Source organism: Podarcis tiliguerta (assembly GCF_965153285.1).
Source record: "Podarcis tiliguerta genome assembly, chromosome: 10".
Lineage (NCBI taxonomy): Eukaryota > Metazoa > Chordata > Lepidosauria > Squamata > Lacertidae > Podarcis > Podarcis tiliguerta.
This window is the reverse complement of record NC_139543.1, coordinates 31,558,338-31,580,940: the sequence shown is the minus strand read 5'-3', so window position 1 is coordinate 31,580,940 and position 22,603 is coordinate 31,558,338. Positions and strand designations below refer to the sequence as shown.

At 44.2% G+C, this 22,603-nt stretch overlaps 1 protein-coding gene across 1 annotated transcript in view; it reads right to left on the bottom strand.

Annotated features, from left to right (window-relative positions):
- TPH2 (tryptophan hydroxylase 2) overlaps nt 1-22,603 on the bottom strand; it is a 64,249-nt gene that overhangs the window by 31,947 nt on the left and 9,699 nt on the right. Inside the window, exons 3-7 of the mRNA XM_083399858.1 lie at nt 21,211-21,394; nt 21,006-21,106; nt 13,353-13,420; nt 6,932-7,128; nt 2,385-2,520 (exon numbers count right to left, since the gene is read on the bottom strand). Coding sequence (XP_083255984.1) covers nt 2,385-2,520; nt 6,932-7,128; nt 13,353-13,420; nt 21,006-21,106; nt 21,211-21,394 — 686 coding nt within the window. The remainder of the gene's footprint in view (nt 1-2,384; nt 2,521-6,931; nt 7,129-13,352; nt 13,421-21,005; nt 21,107-21,210; nt 21,395-22,603) is intronic.

Genomic DNA, 22,603 nt, shown 5'->3' with positions numbered 1-22,603 from the left:
GTCAGCAAAAAACAAAAACAAATGTCAAGCTACCATTTGTTGCTAGCATGAAAATATCCTAGAGCAAAAGCAGTATGAGACTTTGAAATAATCCATATCCTAATATACACATGAACAATCCCGGATGCAGGAGATGATGCCCATGGAGAGGTGGTTCAGTGTGCTGATTACCTGTGAAGTCCTTGTCCACCAAAGACTTGGTGGTCTTTGACATCATCTCCGTGCTCTGGGATTGCTCATGTGTCTATTAGGATATGGATTATTTCACAATATCATACTGTTTAGGGCACTTATCAGTGGCTGCTCTAAATCCATCATGGCTTTGGGGGTCATACCAAACGTGATATCACAGAAATAACACCAATGCCAGTGTTTACTGGTGCAAGTCAAAAGACATTACAATAAAAAAGAAATAAAATAATTCAGTGCCAAAAACAGCAGATATTTCAACAAAGAGCCATCAATATTAATAGAATTCCCTTTGGGCTTCTTTTCTCTATTTAAAAAAAAAAAGGGAAAATAGAACAAAAGAATATTGAAACGCCAGCAAGAACATGTAGAGCAGGCATAGGCAAACTCCGGCCCTCCAGATGTTTGGGACTACAGTTCCCATCATCCCTGACCACTGGTCCTCTTAGTTAGGGATGATGGGAATGGTAGTCCCAAACATCTGGAGGGTCGGAATTTGTCTATGCCTGATGTAGAGAATAAACAAAAACCTCTGGGCATAAGCTGAAACAATGATTGCAGAAGCACAGAGGGAGCAGCTCAGTTTCCATCCCAGGTAGACTGTACATGATGATCAGTACTCAGGACTGGCACCAGATGTGGGGGCCTATTTTCCTGGTTTTCTTTTCCAACTGACACTCATTATTCTGTGACTATTGAGCATGCTCAATCCTCATTGAGCTAAGGGTTTGCTTGCTTGCTTGCCCGATTCAGGGCTTTTTAAAAAAAATAATTTTCTGCTGCTGCAGACTTTAGAGTTCCCTTGAGCATGCTGGTACTGCTGTCTTATTTCTCAGGGTCTCCCAACTCACTCCATACCTGTTGGCTCTCACTATCTGAGTTTGCTAATAGAAGGCACTACAACAGAACCCCTTTGGTCACAGCCACACTATATATTTGAAGCGTGTTTATACCATGCCCCAAAGAATCCTGGGTACTCTAGTTTGCCCCTCAGCAAAATGCAGTTCCCAGGACTGGGGGGGGGGGGTGAAGCCATCTGAATGTTCATCACTTCCAATCTTAAATACCAGGATTTGGTTTCAGGAAAGACTTGGCAGAGATTAATTGATCTAGAAATCCCTCGGAAGAGTTTGGAATTAGAATATTGGCTGCAAATGTGAGACTGGGGTTCATGTAAGTCTCTAGATGGGTTTCTGTTCAGAGAAGGTGCCCTCCTGCAGTGGGGTTAGAATTAACGCACACAGAGTGATGCTCTTGAGGTGCTTGCTGTTACACAGATAAAAGCCAGGTGACAACAAGCTCAAGCAACAAGGGATCATCTTGCTTAATAACTGATTGGCCTTCACAGCAGTCCTGAGCATTTGCTACAGAGAAAGAGGAAGCTGAGCGCTTTCAAAAACCCTTTACGCTCTGTGAATGTCCTCCATCCCTGGAGCCTGAGCACACCGTTTGCTGCTTTGCACCTTCCCTCCTTTTGGTTAGATACAGGAAAGACACCATGGGGTAAAGGACAGGGGTCCGCCAATTGAACCTTTTCTTTCCCCAGGACAATGAGGATATTTTCTCTCCCCTCCTATACGAGAGTCCTTGGAATGTCAGGTGAGTTTCATGGAAGTTGCTTCTCTGTCATTACACACACCATTAACAGTGGCGGACGCAGAAGCAGCTGGGCCTTGCCCTGGAGAAAAGAGGTAGGTATTGTGCAAACGTACATGATTTTGGCAGGGTGTGCTGTAGCTGGTCCAGAAGCATGAAACAGTTCAAAGAGGCAGAACCACGGGCTTGAAATTAAATGGGATTTGTGGAACTGTGCAACATCTCTAACTGAAGAAGCCAAGTAGTGTTGTTACATTTTTTTTTCATGTCGCCTTTCCTTTCCTCCAAGGGGATCGGGGCTGCTTAAGTGGTTTTCCTCTCCTCCCCATTTTATTCTCATCCCAACCCTGTGAGGCAGGTTAAGCTGAGAGACAGGAACTTGCCCAAAGTCACCCTGTGGTCTTCATGGCCATGAAACTCAGTGGGTAACCTTGGGACAGTCACTTTCTCCCAGCCTAACCTACCTCACAGGGCTGTTATGAGAAGAAAAAGTTGAGGGGAGGTAGAGAAGAGAACCCTGCACCTCATCATCACCTGCTTGGAGGAAACATGGAAAAAATAAATGTAATAAACGCTAAGTTATGAGAAATTATACTCACGGTTCTGGAGTGTAGAGAGGATCAGAGCCATGGCGTATGTACTGAGTACAGTGGAAAACTCGATAGGCAAGGCCAGCTAAGAAATCACGAGGCGACAAATATCCAGCAACTGGTCTGACTGTGAATCCAGACCTTTCTGGTGGTAGAAAAACCAAAATTATCTGAGTATATGTGTTAATCAACAGAAAACACAAACTATTCCATATTTTTCCTGCAGAATCAAACGTTGTTTGTACCAGCTAGACATTCCTTAAGAAAATAAAATGGATGAATTGATGCAGATCATTTAGCTGAGGGGGAAACACCAAGGTTACAATGTGCAAATATCACTAATCACCTTCCTGTTTTATCTACAGCAGCAGATTAAAAGGGGAAGGGATTCAGGGCCACTTTATACATTATACAGGTTTGAACAAAGCATTTTATCTTTAGTATCCTCATAAAATTGTCAACATTAAGGGGGAGCAAATACATGCTGCCAGCTGTGTGTATCATGCAGGTAGTATATACAAAAATTGTCTGAACAGCAAGCAATTTCGTGCTGGGTGGATACTTGGTGCAAACACTGATTTCCCTCTATGTGTAATAGCCTCAGATCTTTCATAAAATCTGATGGCACATTATTCATTTGGAAATCATCGGCAGACATTTCTGTAACAGCAAAGAACCCTGTGGCATCTTAAAGGCTGACGATGTTATTATGGCATAAGCTTTTATGGACCAAAGTCACAAAGTGTTATCCTGAGTGATGATGTGGGGTTGATTGTAAACACCGAGGTCGAAAAGAAAGGAAATGCCGAAAAGGTCAGATGGGGGAAGTTACCTTGTTATCTGTCTATCATTTCCTTCCATTTATGAAGTGCTTCCTATAAAATTCTCTCAAAACAATTTAACCATTAAAACAAATTTCATACAACTCACAACCCCAGATCCAATACAGGTTGGGATTAAAAAAAATCTCCACTCAAAAGGCTTGTTGGAAAAAAAAGGAATGTCTTCAGCTGACACTACTCCAAAACGTACGTTCACTTATGAACAGGCTGATTCTTTCTCAAGCTCTTTCTCATCTCATTAGTTACTGTTTAGAATTAAATGAGCTAAGCTTAGTCCTCTTCAGAGGGGAAAAAAATTGTGACTGTTGTTTTTGGCTGAGATCACACATTTGAACCTTGGAGTGCTTTTCTACCTTCAAGCAAAGGGGAAAAAAAGGAGCTGTGTTTCAGTGCCCTTCCTCACGGATCCAGAGAACAATGCAGGGTGCACCTTTGAAAGATGCAACCCAGCTCAAAGAGCAGTCAGCCAATTAATGTTAAGTGCTAGTAGCCGTAAAGTCAGAATAAAGGAAGGAATGGGAGCTGGGGCAGGTTAGCTTTTCAAGCCATACACAATATTTTATTTTTGATCGGAAAAATCTTTCTCAGGTTCTTAGGACTATATTTTGCTGTGACTTTTCTGCAGTCATAGTGGGAACTTGTTTTGGTGGGGGGGGGGTCTTTCCCCTGCCCCCAAACTAAACATTTATTATTTGTAATAAATATTGGCACTCCAAAACACCGGAAAAGGCAGCCCTAATAATAACTCCCTGAAACTCAAAAGAGATCTTCCAGGGCCTGGAACAATGAGCGGACGCAAGCGACCAGGTCAAATTGAACCCAGAGAAAAGGGGCAAATAAGTCTGACATCTGCCTCATCTTCTTTGACAAAAACTGTGTCAGCATCAGAGACTTCCCACAGCAATTCCTGCAGACTGCAGCACATGCGACCTCAGTGATGTTTGCCCTGGCTAAAACTAAGGTGCCCACATTGCATCTCCAGAAGGATAAGGAAAGATTATGGCCTTGGTGGGATCATTTGACACAGGCTGTGTCTACACACACACACACACACCCCATTTACTCTACACCTGGTATGCTCCCGACAGTAGTCTGGGAAGCAGTGTACATGTGATATTAGCCAAAAGCCATGTCTGTCCTTTGGTTTCCTATTAAATACTGTGTGTGGTGATGTGTGATTACCCAAGCCAGTTTCAATCCAAACGGAGAGAAAGAACAGCTGCAAATAAATCCCCCTTTGACTCTTTTTAAAATGGCTTTTTACGTAGGGTTCTGGGTGCAGTCTTCCTGAGGGGAAGAAATGGGTCCGTTTAATTAGTTCATCCTGCCACCTGTGTGCCTCATGCAGGATTGCATCAAGGTCACAATGGCTGTGCAGAAATCCACTGAGAAATCCCGCATGTACACTGTCCTTGGGGTGAGAAAATATACCACAAGACCCTGACTGGATGAAGGAAAATCTACACTTCTGTATCCAGGCCTTTTAGTTCAAAAACTGGTCTCTGACCTGCATCGAAGGCCTTCATTCAGATGAAGGATCATGCACTGCAATAAGCTTGTGTCTGGATGAAGCTTGCTGGTGGGTTCCATAATTTAGGCAAGCTAGCTTTGTTGTTTTGGTCTGTACTCACATTCCCAAAAGTTTGCTTTACACTATTAGCCTTTCTTAGCTGTCTTTTATTGGTAAAGGGTTCGTATTCTGTGCTTGGCCATATGCTACTGACTAAAGACTCATTCACACTTCCCTTTTTGCTTCATTTCTAAGCACAGGTCTGGGCTTTCCAGGTTGTGTCTGAGTGTCATCTTGGTGTGTTTCCCCCCCTGTACTTTCCCTGGGAAAACCCACATTTTACTGCTGAATCAGCACAAACAGCAATCAGGTTTTCTGAATCTTTCCAGGAAGAAAAGCACCAGAACAAAACAAAACAAAAAAAAGACACACACCTGAAAAACCCACACCTGTGCCTAGAAGAGACCTAAGTTGTGTGCTTGGAGCTCAAAAGACAGTGAGTGGACTGTTTGGACTCTTTGTGAATCCCAAGAACATCCAGAAACAACCTGAGCTTCCCTTAGTTCAGGATTAGGAGACTACAGAGATTCGGGCAGTGCTACAGGGCAGGTTGGTTTTCCCTGGGCTATCTTACATAGTTTGCAGTACGTAATGAGAAAAGCAGCCCAGCATGAGCAAAATGCTTTACAATGACCTAGCAGTGTTTCAAGCCAGATAATGTATACACAACCACAATCAATTTGTTATGCAGTGGGCTGGATGAGGGGGCAACCAAAACGGTGCCCTCCAGATGTTGTTGGACCACAACTCCCAAATACAACCAGAGGGCGCCATATTGGCTACCTCCTGCTGAGAGTGTCAGACTAGAACTGCAGAAACCTTGGTTCAAATTCCCACTTAGCCATGAAGTTCACTAGGTGACTTCGGATCAATTCTTCTCAGCCTAATTTTCCTCACAGGGTTGTGGTTTTTGTGTGTGGTTTTTTTTGTAGAATACAAGGAAGCAAGAGACTAGTTTGTCACTCTGGGCAACTTGGAGAGAGAATAGGGTTAAAGTGAAGTAAATAAATAAATAAATGAGACTCCAAAACAGAGGTCTCCAAAAGAGGGGGATGAGGAGGAGAGGAGAGGCCTTCTGTTATTACTCTGTAGTGCTACGGGACAAATGTCATCTCCATACTAGAGGAGTTGATGAGGATACACAGAATGCAGCTATAATTAGACTGTCTCTCAGCCTGCTCCAGTCTTGACCTGAAGTGAAAGGAAGGGAAGTCTGGCAGAGTCAGTGCTTTTTCCTCTCCTCCTGGCGGCACTGATGGGTACGCAGTACCGGCACCTTCCCCCCAAATGTTAAAAATGTGGCACATACTGTAACAACTTCCTGGTGAGTACCAGCACCTCTTTTTCTTTTTTTAAAAAAGCACTGCAAAGAAGCAATGCCTTTGGGAGGATTAGAAAGGGAGAATTACAGAAGATGAGTCATGAGTAACGCAACTGGCAGATGATCAACATGACCATCTGAGGAGGAGGCTTGGAGCACACCAACTGGTGCACCTTCCAGCCAAGTTCAGTGTTGTCGCTGGAAGAGTGCAAACTTCCAGATCAGTTATGACTTCAGGAAAGGTAGCTGGGAACATCTGGTGACAGGCCCATTTTGGAGGAGAAGCTTGACCCCCACCACCTCCAGCTGCTTTACAAACATTCAACCATACAAACCTTACTACCCAGGACATATGGAGTCCCCATCTTGAAAATTCAAAATGTAGTGAATAAGGAGGCATTGTTCATACTCCATATAAGATTGTCAGTGCACTGGTTTGTTCCAAACACAGAGCTGACTGCTTTGCTTTGTATTCAGATGGGTTTAGGCATGTATAGTCAAAAAGACACATGTCATAATAGAGACGTTCTCATGGGACTGGGGGTCAGCCAGGACTTTTGTGCAAAACTCCCTCAACACAGCGAGAATTTTCTCAGCTGTAACAATTCCCCAAAGGAGAGACGGTAGAGATTCCTGATGGGGTTTTTTCCCCTCCCTGCATACAGATTTGTTCCATAACTGTTTATTCAACATACAGAATTGTCGTGCAAAGAATAAAGGTATAAACAGCTCTCATTACTTGGCCAATTGTGTAACACTTGAAATGCGACACAATTATTTTTACAGCACCCTTTTTCTGCTAGAAGCCAGATCTGACCCTTACCTTTAAGAAACATAGAAACATCCTCCAGCTGAGGGACATTATCCTCTCGGTAGCCACAATGCTTGGTCAACAAAGGGAAGTTCTTCAAATACTCTCGACAGGCGTGAGTAGGATACAGTTTGGTCAGTTCCCTGAACACCACTCCCCAAGTTTTTATTTCTTCAGGTGTATAGTCCACTCTAGGGATTGGCTGGCCACTAAGAAAAAAAATATGAAAGACAAAGGTTTTGAAAACAATTACCTCTCAGTTATATGCTCCCATCATAAGCCCCTTCCAAACCCCCCTAACATAGACAGGCACTGGTACCTCAAAAGAAGGAATAACTATTTCTCAGATAGCCCATTCGCAAGTTGCATCCAATGCCTGCTATCATCTCCAGCAAAAGTCTGATGTGGCTGTTGTCTCATCCCCCAGGTGTGTCCTGGTGTTAGTCCCAAAACAGATCTTAAAGTCATGCTCTCTTCAGCTAGAGCAGTGGGTCAGATGCAGAACAAGAGTAAGGAACCAAAGGGGCAGAATGCAGCCCTCCAGATCTCTTTATCTTGCTCTCTCCACAGGCCACACAACTCACTGCCCTGTGTCACAGCCTTCCCAGATGCTTTTACCGGAGTGGAATGTGTCTTCCTTGGATTATGCTAATAATAAGTTTTGCTTTCTTGCTTGGATGGATGGAGGAATGCAGCCTGCCGTACGAATGTCAAGTGTTATATCCATTGCGCCACCTACTTCCGCATCTTCCCTCACCTGCCCCCTGGTATGTGGCCCCCGTAACACTGTTCAGGAGGCAATGTGGCCCTTGTGCTGAAAAGGTTCGCCAGGACTATTTAAGAAGAATCTTTTCCCTTCCGCTCCTAGTTCTTCACATAGTCTTTGTGTAACAGGTTCACCCTTCAAACGCACTTCTTAGAAACAGCTGGGTTTTCTGTACAAGCCAGACACCACACGGAGAGAAGGTGGAGAGAAGGGCCTGCCCATGACATTTTGCTGCCCGAATCATCTATGCCCTCAGGATCTGAGATCAACTGTGCACAATCCAAAGGGGTTTTTAAAAAGTTACAATATAGAACATTTCCCCCCAAGCTGGTCTCTCTAGTTAATTTGAACTGCCATCAGTTCTAGCTGGCATGGGCAATGGTCAAGGATGATGGGGTTGTAGTCCAAAGCATATAGAGGGCAAGAGGTTGGGGAAGGCTGATACAGTGGTTTTCCTACATATTTGGAGTACGCCATACACGTTAATTTCAGTAATCTCAATGATATGTACAGTTTGTAAGGCAGATCAGTATTATTACAGAGAGAGAAAGAGAAAGACCCAAATAGATGCAGGAAATAGTTTCAAAATAATATAATACATCTGGAGCAATGCATTTTAATAAAATGTCTTCTTAGGGGGCAATAGATTAACATTCTTCTTTTGCTTGCTCTGAAAGGCTATTCTAATGCTATCCTTGTGCCTGTAAATGGTCATTCTCTGTAAGGGAAGGATCGGAGGAGAAAAAAGAATTCTAAAACACTGACTTCTTGATACTTCCAGCTGGAGATGACTGTGCTGTGGTTGGATGCCATGGCTGTCAACTTTTCCCTTTTTCTTAAGGGAAATTCCCTTATTCTGAATAGGATTCCTCGCAAGAAAAGGGAAAAGTTGATAGCTATGATGGATGCTTCCATACAACCCAGATGGAGTAATATAGGAGAACCCTGTAGAAAACTAAAAGGGCAATGAGCATTACAAGGACATGAATACTACCAGGTAGCTGGCAAGATTCAGGGAGGGAGGGAGAAGTGTTATGATCATAGCTGTCAACGTTTCCCTTTTCTTGAAAGGAATCCTATTCAGAATAAGGGAATTTCCCTTTAAAAAGGGGGGGAAACGTTGACAGCTATGGTTATGATTTGGTTTAGTTGGCTACCTATATTTTGCTATGCATCTAAACAAACCAATAAAAACTATATTGTTTCCTCAAAAAATCCTGGGAACTGTTCAGGGTGCTGGGAACTGTAGCTCTTGGGGGGGGGTACACTATACAGTTCTCCAGATTCTTTGGGGAAGCTGTAACTTAAAGTGGTATAAGCATGGTTTTAGGTGCATCGTGTGGTTGTGACCTTAGTCTCCTACCTAGAAAATGACATTTCTCAGAAGGCTATTGTGAATGTGATAACAATCATAAAGCACTTTGAATACTGAAAGGCCCGTTGCTGCCTAGACGAACCCTCTACTATCTCCTCCTTTCAAGACTTCTCTCAACTCCAGTAAAGCAGGATTTATTCAGTATGTTTCTTAGATGCAGGAACAGATACCAATCCTCACTATAGAAGCTGCTCCAATAATAAGTATCCTCTGTGGAGAAAGAATCATCTGGAATTAATGTGCTTTGAGGCTGCCTATTCAGCCTGGAAATTCTCATTAAGCACAATCGTCTTCCTTTCTTTTCTTCCCACCTTCACTTCTTTCTTTCACTAACAAACAATTACAACAAGGGTTTTGCTTAGCTGGGTGGGGGGCGGATGTTGTTAGCAAGCCGTGGTGGAACTGAATGGATAATACACAGAAGGCTGAAATGAATCAGAGTTGGGGGTCACAGAGCCTAAACTTCTCGCTCAGTGCTCTTGTAATCACAGCATCTTTGGAAGATGGCTGCTCAGCAGCTGCTGAGTTGCCTCCAGCAAAGGGGAACCCACCAATTGTCTGTTCCATGGCTGATCAATCCTTACCATTAGGAAAGCTCTCCTCATGTTAGTTAGAATCTGCTCCCTGATAATCACCCACCCATAGATTATAGTATCCTCTGGAAGAGCAACAGAGACCAAGCCTTCTTTGGTATGGCTGTCCTTCAGAGGTTTGAAGGCATCTCTCATGTCTCTTCCCCCCACCTTTATCTTCTCTTCTCCAGGCTTAACATACCTGAGCCTTTCCATCGTACCTCCTAGGAGTTTACTACTTCCATGCTGCCACTATTTCTGGGTGGGATTCAATTACATACCGTAAAATTTAGGTCACTCAATTAAAGCTGATTGCGAAGCTATAAGCAACAAGCCCATTTCTCCCAAACACTGGGCTTTTTGCAATAAAGAAACTGAGAGGGAAAATGCACTGGAAAGTGTGAGAGAACGTGGTGATGCAAACATTGCCCAGCCTTCCCACCAACAAATCAGTGTATGGTCTGAAGCCACATGAAGTTACCACCTTGCTGAACCTAACCAGGTCTTTTTATGGCCAGTCCCTTTTTATGGCCAGAGCCCTCATGCATGCTACCTTGGGTCTCATGTTGAAAGAAAGATGGAGTACAAATCAAAGATGATAAATACATTCAACGCACAGGTTCTTGCTATCAGTATAAATTCATACAAGAAACCATTAACGATAGCCAAAGAAGGCATACTGTACTCTAGAAATGACCAGTCACTGATGCTGATTGCATCTTATGCAGCAAGCAGAATTTCACAGCCAAAGCAACCTCAGAAATACAGTCTGGGTAAATAACAATAGCTGCCAACCGTAGGCGTCCCCTACTCAGAAGCAGGGGAAGTCATGGCTCATTTGCATGCATTAATTAAGCTGAACACATTTAAACATTTCCCCATTTTCTTACACCAGCACAGCAGGGTAGAAGGGGGGGGCAGGGAATGGTTCAGGCTGGTTTGAAACTAGTCAAGTACAGCTGAAGCTGAGCAGAGATATGCAAAAGGTACTTGCAAAAGGAACATTTAGGAGATCCATATCCATATAAAATGCTAATAGAACAGCAGTGATCTATCCAGAGAGAAAAACTGCTGCCTCTGCTCACAAGACACAAATACCCTCCCTCTCCTTACTCTGAAGTGTGTGTGTGTGTGTGTGTGTGTGTGTCTTTTTATAGGCTTTTAAGCATGCTCTTTTCCTGCCAAGTTTTACTGTTTGCTGAGGGGGAAATAAATGTTTTCATCTCCCCCCCCCCACTCCCTCCTTGCGCGCTTAGAGAACTCAAAGAAGTAGGCAGAAACCACAAACAGGGGAGGGAGGGGGAAATGAGAACTTTAAAAAAAAGGAAAGCATGAAACAGAAAAGTACATCAAATTAGCATGTGCCTTCTCGGGAATGTGAAGAGTTTGGCCCATTATGAGTAAAATGAGAATGTGATTGGAATTAGCTTGACTTGGAAGCTCGCGTGACAAGAAAATTGCAAAAAGCAGCAGGTATTTGTAGGTAGCGCTGAAAATTTACTAACTCCTGGGGATCGTAATGAATTCAAAATGTAGGCTTGATCTGCAAATGCTTTTTTTAAAAGAAGAAAAATGCAAGTGTAGAGTTTGGAGGTGGTATTATTCGTTACAGGGGAAGCCACTCGTGTAAAAGTGCAATCCTGTGGTAAATTTGCTCTAGCTCAAGCGCTTTAGGATTTTGGTTAGGTTCTAGAGCAGACAGGATCTTAAATGGAAGCCAAGATATAATCCAAAATGTGAAACCAATGCTCTTCTTCTAGAAAAAGAAATGCTGGAACTCACCATGAACACCTCCCTTGTTCTTTTATAATGGCAATCGCACCCACCTGAGAGGTGCTGGAACTCAGTTCTGCTGAGTTCCAGCTGGAAAAAATCCTTGTGTGGACCCCCCCCCACACACACACACAATTCTGTGAACTGGGTTAGCCTGACTCAAAGAGAAAGTGGGGAGGGGGGAGAAGGAGAGAGGAACAGGCTTGCTCTTGGGAAGGGAAGTACATGACCTTTCATGTGGTGGTGGAAGCCATCCAGGGGTCAGCAAACTTTTTCAGCAGGGGGCCGGTCCACTGTTCCTCAGACCTTGTTGGGGGGGTCAGACTGTATTTCGAAGGGGAGGGATGAATGAATTCCTATGCCCCACAAATAACCCAGAGATGCATTTTAAATAAAAGAACACATTCTACTCATGTAAAAACACGCTGATTCCAGGACTGTCTGCAGGCCGGATTTAGAAGGCAATTGGGCCGGATCCGGCCCCCAGGCCTTAGTTTGCCTACCCATGTCATAAACCATTTAATGTGATTGGTGTGCTGAGCTAGCAGCTGAGGTGACAAGGCATGATAGCAGCTCTTCTGAGAGCCCCACAGTGAGGGTGGGGCAAATGGTGCCCTCCCAACTGTGTTTCGCCCTCCTAGCCCTCTGAATTTATTTCTTTTGATTGTCCTTTTAATTTGTGACATGGCAGACAATGAGAGTGACCATTTAAAGAATGACATCTTGTTTGAGAACAGGAGCAATTTAGGAATAGAAGTCTCTGAAAAATTCAGCGAATAAGGCCTGCTCACTCAGTACTTTCCCACATTCAGGGTGGGTTTTTCATGACAGCTACCCTTATGTTTGATGCATTTTTTTACATTAGTTTAATCCTGGGGGGCGGGGGGAGGGCAAAGGCTGTCCTGTTCTGAAGTATGATTTCCAGGTGCTGTGCATTTGCGCTCTCTCTGAAAAGTTGCCCTGCGAACCCACCGTTCAGAAAGCTTTCTTGGGTATTTATCAAGCAATTTCGTACATTTGCAAAAGAAAGTCAACTTTGCAGTAAATATTTTATCCAGTTAAGGACTTGATCTCATTGGCTCCAACAAGAAGCTTATGCATGTTGTTCTCAGCATCACTCTCTCCAAATCACTCTCTCCAAATGCTCATCTACAGTTGCATTGCAAGGTGCTCTTGCGCTGTTTCTAAACCTGCGTTTTCGAATTGGTGCTGTCAGGTTACAAGATTTAAATTGATTTTTTGAGAAAGCAAGCTGCATACTAGTTTTTAACTTCTTAGTCATACCATAAAGTATTTTGCTTGTTTTACAACTTTTGGTATCCCCTTGTTTACACTAGGATCCTTAACATCTTATCTTATGAAACAAACAAACAAACAAACTGCCAGTCATTTAATTCCCAGTGTTAACTTTTCTGTTAACTTGACCTTTACATAGCCCATTATGTGAGTTGACACACACTCTGTATGAAGGGGGGGTGAGCAGGGAGGTCACTGTTCTTCCCCTTCCCCTGGCCCTCACACACCTCTCTCAACCAGGTAAGCAAGAAGCATTATGAGAGTTCAAGGACACATGCCAGCTAGGCGAAAATTCTCAAGGAAGGTTCAAAACAGGAGTGTGGCTTAGGAGGAGTATAGCAGGTAGAGAGCACCAGACAGAGAGGTTCTCTATTTATTGATTTGTTCATATCAGAAATGAAGTGATGACCAGAAGTGTCAAGGAGAAGGCTGTAGTTCATTCAAGTGGACAATGGCTTGGTTTGGTAAAAGTCAACTTCCTGCGTTCCACAGCTCAACTCCAAATAAGCCCAGTTTAGACGCTCACCCTGCCAATTCAGTTGTGTAAATGGGCCACTCCTCGTGGCTGCTGCTTGATTATCACCCAAGCAGATGGTGTCTTTTTTTTTCTGAATCAGTAGCAATTCCACAACAACAAAGTTCTGTACTCACTATTTATAATTCATGGCAACGTCGACAAAATATTTCCTTCTCTGCCGATACACATTGTCCTTAAATCCCTAAAGCAGATAAAAGAAAATGAATGCGTACCAAAGAGAATTAACAACAGAAGAAGAAAAATCAATAATCAAAGTGGTTTCTAAAATAACGCTTATTAATATTGTAATTCATGCCATCTGTGGAACAGTTAGCAAATGTAATGATATTGTTACACGCCACTCCAATCTCTAAGTGGCAAGAGATTCCAGGGTTTCATGTTTCCTTTGGAAATGAGGCACAACAGAGACTGTGGTGTCTTTATGATATATGGTTTATGTACACATATACAAAACTTGCTTTGTTAATCACCTTTCTTTTGTTCTCCATGATGGCTCTTCATCCAGGTGATTTCATGAGCATGGGAAAAACTAGTTTGGCCTATATTTTGACACTACTAAATTCAGTGTCTGGCAGCCCATCTTGATACTCCAAGCACTGATTAAGCTCTAACACTTAGTAAATGCAGGAATTATTGGTGTCTTGCATCCACAAACTCATAACAAGATGTACAAGAACAGCCCTTTACTACAACAAAACTTGACTAAGGCTATGCACACATCACCAGCTTTAAATGCAGTTATATTTTTCTTTTTCTTATTTCAGATCAAAGCTGGTTTGGAGAGGGGAACACATCAAAATGCAGCACTATACTGTATTTCCTAGTCAACAACAGGATAGGTATGGATTATGTGTCTGCCTTTATTAGTACTTTGCTGTGTGTGTGTGTGTGTGTGAGAGAGAGAGAGAGAGAGAGAGAGAGCGCATTAAGAGTGTATTGTATATAGTCAGTGCACAAGCAGCACACATACAATGTAACATTCCATATACCCATGTAGTACAGTATTTAATTGCTTTTTTAAAAAGCAAGTTTTAGAGGTGGCTACATGAAAACCTGTGGCTCTTTGGTAATCCCCTCTTAAGGGACTAACATGTGTCCAAATTTCATGCACCTTTGTAAAAAGACAAGAGAAGAAGGAGAAGGAGAAGCTATAGCTTCCCAATGCAAGTCAGTGGGATTTCTGCAGATTTGCTTTTACCGGATCACAATCCAGATCCAGGATTCGGGTCAGTTCAAGATTGTCTCGAATCTAAATTGGTGTATCAGGGCCCAAACTGGCTTGGTGGAACAGCAGGGATTTCCTGCTCAGGGCCAGCCCAAGGCAAGTTGAAGCTTGAGGTGAAGGACAATGTAGTCCCCACCCTCCACATACAAAATAGGATGGTCACATGCAAAAGGTGAAAGGGGGTCCTTAGCTATAATCTGTTAAGATACCTCTTGCACCAAAGGTGGAGGACCCCATTTCCAGGCCCGTGCAAAGCTTGTCTGAGGTGGGAAGTCTTGTTAGAATAAAGTTATAAAGTAGAAGACAATGACAAAGGAGGAGGAGGAGGATTAAGCGGTCAGTACATGGTGGGGGAGGCCTCTGGCTGACTTAGCCTTCCGAGGCCCAAGCAAGTGTACCCAGCTGCCTTTCCTCTCTGCACGGGCCTCCCCAATCCTCATTTACACCTGAACCCTCTACGACAGAGTCTGACTGTTCCATTGTACTTTGGTTCTCGAACAGAATGCATTTCGGGAGGCTGTTCGACTCCCGGAACCATTTGAAAACCAAAGTGTGGCTTCCAGTTGGCTGCAGGAAGCTCCAATCAAAAGCCACGGAAGTCGTGCCGGACGGTCAGCTTCCGAAAGTTGTTTGAAAACCAGAACACTCACTTCCGGGTTTTGATCGTTCGGGAGCCGATTTGTTTGGGAGCCAAGGCATTCAGCTACCAATGTACAACTGTACTAGTAGTTAAATATTACTTCAACATTATTATCGGCACAGTACCCCCCCCCCACTGTACTTGAAGGCAGGAAGCTAGCTTTGAAGGGCAGGGCAGGCCATACGGTCCACCTAACTCCAACCTTCCAGCATCTCGCCACCACACAAGAGTAACTGATCTGCTAGTGCAGGGATGGCGAGCCCCTCAGATGTTGTTGGACTTTAACTCCCACCATTCCTAACTATTGGCAGTGCTGGTTGTGGCTGATGGGAGTCATAGCGCAACAACATCTGGAGGGCTACAAAAAATCAGAGTGGAAGGAGTTTGCACTAGGCTTGTAAAAAGCAAGTCAATTTCTGAGTCCCCCAAGCTTCCATTAGGCCTGATGCTGATTTTGGTAATGATGCTCTAAATCATGAAAAGTTGGGATACCTTTGCCAGTCACAGAACAAAATCTATGGCATTTTCTTTCTTTCTTTTAATTCAATAAACATTGAATTGCCAGAACGGCTTCAGTTTTCCCAAGTTGCGTGTCAGGACCCCGTAACCACCCCCTCAAAGATTAATAAAACACCAGGACACAGAATATTTGGTTAATGTTATTGGGCAAATATTGGCCACAACTTTATTGGTTACAGAATGTAAGCAGTATTGGCTTAGGCATTGAATAGACCTGAATATATCTGGCTCCTGCCCGTTGCGCAGGGAGTCCGGTAAGGGTAAACCACCGAAAGGGGGAGCCCTGTCGATACAAACCAACTCAAGCTCCCCCAGGGTTCCCGCAGGGGTCATGGCATGGCCCTAGCCCCGCCCCGGGCTTCGGACGAGATCCACACCCCGGATTCCTTTAACAGAATACCCTTAAGCTTGGAGGGGCAGGTGATGACCACACCTCACCTCCCCATCATAAGGTCATCCAATGCCTAACCACCACAAGAGCCCAAAGACTCGCCGCCAAATACCCTCACACCTGTAAGCAATCCTTCACGCCCTCTGCAATATCGGCCAACCAGATATCATTTCCCCAATCGGAAAGGTGTTCGCCATCATCTCAAAATAGCGCCATCTTGCTGTAAACAATGGTGGGGTGCGCAATCACCCGGCCACCCAGCATGTGCGCTTTCTGTGCCAATGAACAATTCAAGCATTTTCGGGTATGATCTGTTGCAGCTGGGCAATCACTGCCATGCCAGATGCGTCTCTCCAGAAGCTGCGACCAAATAAGTGTCATTTTTGGGAAGTTCAGAGCCATATAGTCCAAGTCCTTTTTGATATTTGAGAGCAAGTCCACGCCTTTCCGACTCAGCAAATCGTTTTCTCCCAACTGCAAAACCAAAGCATTGGGAGAGCTCTGCACATCAGCCTTGGTCCTCACAGTTGGCAGCATCTCCTTCCATTGCATCCCAAGCCTCAATATCCAAGAAATACGGATGTGCCCAGGAAAACTCAGCTGGCACCCCAAGCCACTGGCAACCACCTATGCACAGGCCCAATGGATGATACTGTGTCCCGCAATCCAGATCTCAACACACTTTGCCCTTGAAACGTAAAGTGACAGAGCAGTGTAAGCCATAAGGTAAAGGTAAAGGTACCCCTGCCTGTACGGGCCAGTCTTGACAGACTCTAGGGTTGTGCGCCCATCTCACTTAAGAGGCCAAGGGCCAGCGTTGTCCGGAGACACTTCCAGTTCACGTGGCCAGCGTGACAAAGCTGCATCTGGCGAGCCAGCGCAGCACACGGAAACGCTGTTTACCTTCCCGCCAGTAAGCGGTCCCTATTTATCTACTTGCACCCAAGGGTGCTTTCGAACTGCTAGGTTGGCAGGCGCTGGGACTGAACGACGGGAGCGCACCCTGCCGCGGGGATTCGAACCGCCAACCTTTCGATCGGCAAGCCCTAGGTGCTGAGGCTTTTACCCACAGCGCCACCTGGGTCCCAGTGTAAGCCATAGGCCTGCTTAAAATAAGGAGCTGCCACAGGTATAACCTTTGTACGCATTGGATCGCCACCGCCCCATGTCTTTTATCCTGTCCGCTGGAAACCCCAGTGGGCAGCCATTGTAGCGGCCCCAATCCTAAATGAGTGAGTGGCGCATTCCCTAGCCGGAAGACCACACGCTTCGATAGCTCTCTGTATTACACAAGTAAACTGCTGTCTAGCTAGACAGGTCCCATCCTCATGTACCAGGAAAGGACCTGGACCAGGGGGCCTAAGACAGAGAAACCTTTCAGTATCCTTCACTGGGCAAGGGCCCCTATGCATGGATGCTGGCAGCCGGACCAGGGCACCCTTTCCTTTTTGGTCTGTTTTTGAGCGACGAATACAAACTACCAACTCTGTGTCAGAAAGCTGAATATCGTTAAGCTGCAAGCCTCACAATGAAGGCCCTGGCTCACCTTCATGGACCACTTCCCCACTCTTAGGGCAACAAAAATGCAATGGAATGGGCAGCTGAAAACAATCGGGACTCGTATTTGGACTAGCAAATTGAATTGAATTTATTGCATATTTTACTAAGGAGATCAAATGTAACGAGCCTACGCCCATCCCCGCTTGGTGGTTGCAATCTACGCCAACATTTAAGCGCCCTGTGCATCACAAACTCAGCACAGGAGTCCGTGAAGTAAATGGATTTTGTGAAAAAGGAGATGGCAGCCGCCTGGATTCTTAAGGTTTTTGCTGCACAACCAAGGTTGCACAGATGAACCAAGTATTGCAGCACATGGTCAATGGTGGAGGGCGTGTGATGCCTAATACCCGATGACTGCGCATGATAGGCTAAAAAATTGGACCAAGCTCTTGTATAGGACCTAAGTGTAGAAGGTGCAACTGAAGCCAATACTCCCTGCATCACGTGTCATTTCCAAGGCTCCATAGATGCTCCAGGAATGGTTCTGGAACTGCTGTGCCTCTGGGGCTAACAACCGGAAGCGGTCCATCTGAAACCGAGATAGCGCATCCACAACGTCATCATTAACTCCAGGGATGAATTTTGCTGAAAATATAATGTTAAATTGGAGGCACCGCCAGACAAATGATCGAAGCAGAGCAGACACCCTTTCTGAGCGTGATGATTGCCTGGCGAGGACATTGACTGCAGGCTGGTTGTCAGTCCAAAAGCAGATGCGGCGATCCCTGAATTCCTCAGTCCAAAGGTAAACAGATACTAATATTGGGGGGAAATCCAAAAAGGTCAAATCACGGGTAATGGCCTTACTGCACCAGCTAGCAGGCCATTGCTGTGCACATCAGCGCCCCCTGAAGAATACATCAAAGCCCAAGTATCCCGCAGTGTCTGATTGCACCTGAAAATCTGTGGAGCAGAAGCCAAACCTGGAGATCTCCTTTTACTGATTTTGGGAGGTGCATCCTATGGTGTGGGAATTGAAGTCCTACAGATAGCCTTGCCAGGTGAGAGCAGAAATGGCGCCCCGGCTAACGCCTCCACTTAAATGGGTCCCAGCCACACCCCACCAGCCAGCGGATTGGCTGGTTGGTTGATGATGAGGCCAGGATCTTCCGGGCAAAGCAGGACTTCATCCCCCACCCCCAGAGGAGAGTGGGTGGCCACATGGCCCACCACAACTCCTCCCCACAGTTAAGTGGAGAAGACTTCCCTTCCTGAAGATAGAGTGGAAAAAGGCAAGGCAAGAGGTTAATTTCCCCCAGCTTTGGAGTCGTGGCTTTTGGCAGTACGTGGGCCTTGCAGTGTGTGTGAAATATGAGCTGAAACAGTGCTGCCGTATTAAAAACAGGGATGAAACACAAGGAACCTGCATGGAGGCTGCATTCCTGCTGAGCCTAAAGGATGCTATGATTTCTACCTCATAATTATCTCCCAGAGTGTGAGCAGCTTTTCAATTGCCTTCTTCTTTCCCCTCCCACACCAGTAGGAATGCTCATTTAATATCTATATTCTTTAAGTGAAATAGCAGTGGGCATGACTTTAAGTACTCGGGTGATTTTGGAGAGCAACACTTATATGCACCATTTAAAAAGGGGGGAAAGTAATCTAAAAGGTAAAAAGGGGGGAGAAAGCAATGGGATAGTTTGTCATTTTTATTTATTTATTTTGTGATACCTTGTGTAGCTCTGTCATACTGAAAATACAGCATAATACCTGGCAGGGGTGGGGAGCAGGCAGAAGAGATCTATCCCAAGTCTTCTAAAGCATCTCTTTTAAGCAGAAGTTGTAGACCATGAAAACGACCTGAGTGGATTTGCACCTTAATCTGAAATGTATTAGCTGAATATTTTTGGGATCAGTCTGTCATATTGAAGCGCGTCAGGTGGCAGGACAAATCAGACTGGTGAATCAGTCCTCAGAAAGCAGAAAAGGGCAATGGCTTGTTTCCAGCTAGGTCTAAGGAACTTGAGGTAGAGGATGGTAGATTTCAGCTGAACATTAGAAGCAACTTTGTACGAATATGAACAGGGAAAGAATGGTAGAGCAAATGCCCAGGGTCAATTTCTGGCATCTCCAGTTAGGTTTCGGGATGACTCTGGTCTAAATCCCTCTCTAGAGAGCCACTGGCAGTTGGCATAGACCATAGATGAGGAACATGTAGTTCTCCAGATGTTGCTGGAATGCAGCTCCCATTATCCCTGGCTATTGGCCATGCTGATGGGAGGCTGATTGGAGTTTCAGTCCAACGGCATCTGGAAGGTAATAGATTCTCCATCTCTGCAGTAAAAGATCATTCCCTATGTTCCTTCTAAAAGCAGTTCAACAACAGCACCATTTTTCTAAGATGCTGGTGGACTTCTTATTGCTAGAGAACTCCAATCAGAAGCTTGACAGCTCTGGATTTCCAGTATCAAGCAGGGAATTGAATTAGATAGTCTACAACAAATTCTACGACATTGGCCCATGCAACAAACTGTCATTGCAAAGGCACCGGTTCAAAGAAACTCCTGAAATATCTTCCGTATCATACGTTGTCACGAAAGATCCCTGGATTTCTAAAGAAACCCACCTCCCTCTTGTATTCAGTGAAGGTTATTGGAATTAGCATCATGGTTATGAAATGAGCTGAAGGGATCAAGCATACTTAATAAAAAATTGCATCCAGTTCTAGGAAAATACCACTGCCTATTATACAGTGGTGCCTCGCAAGACGAAATTAATTCGTTCTGCGAGTCTCTTCGTCTAGCGATTTTTTCGTCTTGCGAAGCAACCCTATTAGCGGCTTAGCGGATTAGCGCTATTAGCGGTTTAGCGGCTATTAGCGGCTATTAAAGGCTTAAGGAATTAGCGGATTAGCTGCTAAAAGGCTATTAGCGGTTTAGCGGCTTAGAAAAAGGGGGTGGGGAGCGGAAAAAAATCTCAAGACTCGCAAGACATTTTCGTCTTGCGAAGCAAGCCCATAGGGAAATTCGTCCTGCGAAGCGCATCGAAAAACGGAAAACCCTTTCGTCTAGCGGGTTTTCCGTCTTGCGAGGCATTCGTCTTGCGGGGTACCACTGTATTGTACATCACATGGCTTTGCCAACAAGACATTGTATTTCATCCTAAGCAATTTATCATTTCTACGACAGGAGTAAGTAAAAAACAACATGGGCTGCATAATGCACTGTATAACAACGCTACAATGTTTTGTTCCATTGTTATTTTGTATTTTCTTCGAATTATAGTTATGGAACAGCCTTTCCACCATTTGGTGGAAAGAAAGAATATAAATTAAGCTACTTAAGTTCTTTTGAATAATAATATTTAATAATAATTTGTTAATTATAGCAATAGTTCTAATTACTTGAAGAAGAAGAAAGTTCAGTTCTTTATCATCAAATTGTCACAAATGTTTACTTGACCAACCTTGGCTGTATTTACTGAACACTTACAGGGTGATCTGCATCCAGTTCAGAGCCGTACATTAGAACTCTTTGGGAACATTTGTCTAATTCAGCAATCTTCCTGGGGAACCAAGGAACACAGTCAAGCTCTGGAGGAAATACAGAGTGATTGGAGGCATCAGATTCTCACTGCTTCTTCACAAAGCTTTGCTAATTTCAAGATAAATTTTGAAAGAGAAAACAATAGCCTTGCCTTCCTCATCGGTCCAGATGTTTTCCGGTGGATTCAGAGTTACAATGTTCGTTTCATACTTTAACAACTGAATTAGCTCATTGAATTCTTTCTTGCTACAGTCACAGTCCACAAAAATTTCTACCTCTGAACTCCTTCTCTTGGATTTTCTTGATTCAATATGAACCATACTCACATGCTTCTCCTGTAGACAGAACGAAAGATTGGTTCATTGACTCACTGAATTCATTTAGAAGAGAAGTGGTTTAATGGGTGTTCTGAACAGGATGTAGTTTAATGTGCATATAAAGGCATTTGAGTTAAGAAAATCCTTCATCTGTATTAAATTACTTATTTGTTATTTTTAGTTCAATAAGTGTGCTGTAAAATTACGCCTGTATTAATTGCTCCATTTTATTAGATATCTGAAAACTGTAACTATTGTAGGATAATTAAAGGTGATTTACCATGGCCATTTCTTATAAAACAGGTGTTCGCTGTAAAAAAAATTATACTATTCAATGCCCAATTTATAGACAAGTTAAATTAATGGGCAAGAAGTGAAATAGTGTGGAGATACAAGAAAAGTATTTATTGCAATCTACTTTAGTCTAACTGAACAACGTTACCCCACTTTGCTATCAGCAATAATCAAGATAACATGCCAAATAGCATTCATAAACATATTGAAAAGAAACAGCCACATCAAGAGCATGGAAACAATATTCTGTTCTGCAACAAAATAGTTGCTTTTTCACATATTCACTTCAAGTGCCATGTGAAAAAGTAACTAATGGTTGTCATGAACTGGCAGGGCACTGGGGAGGAGGAAGAGGATCCCGGCATGGGGTGTAGTCAGGACTGGGACACACCATGGCAAGCAGGGGATGGAGAAGGAAGTACTCACAGACCAATGGAGGATGGTGAAGGAATGCAGTTCAATGCACAGGAACCAGAGCAGTAGGACCCATCACCAGAGGCAGAGGACTCCTTAACCCACAAACAAGGTGGGTTCTGAGGCATAGGGAGTAGCAAGAGGGGTGCTATTGAAGGCTGGGCCAGGCAAGAGCCCACAGCCCAGCTTCCTAGGTGGCCAGGTGGAGCTTGCTAGCTCTGGGAGTAGGTGCCTGGTTCCTCAGCTGGAGTAGGCTTGGAACAGGTGAGGGTCACATGCCCCATCAAGCCCAGATGCTGCAATCAGCATGCAAAGTATGAAAGGGCAGCAGAGCTAAGGTGCTGTTTCTGCTCTACTGCCCATGTTGATGGACTTTGGCTTGGGACTGTGTCTGGGTCATAGCTGTCAACTTTTCCCTTTTCTTGTGAGGAATCCTATTCGGAATAAGGGAATTTCCCTTTTAAAAAGGGAAACGTTGACAGCTATGGGTTTGACTCTGGACTGTACCCTGACTGCTGG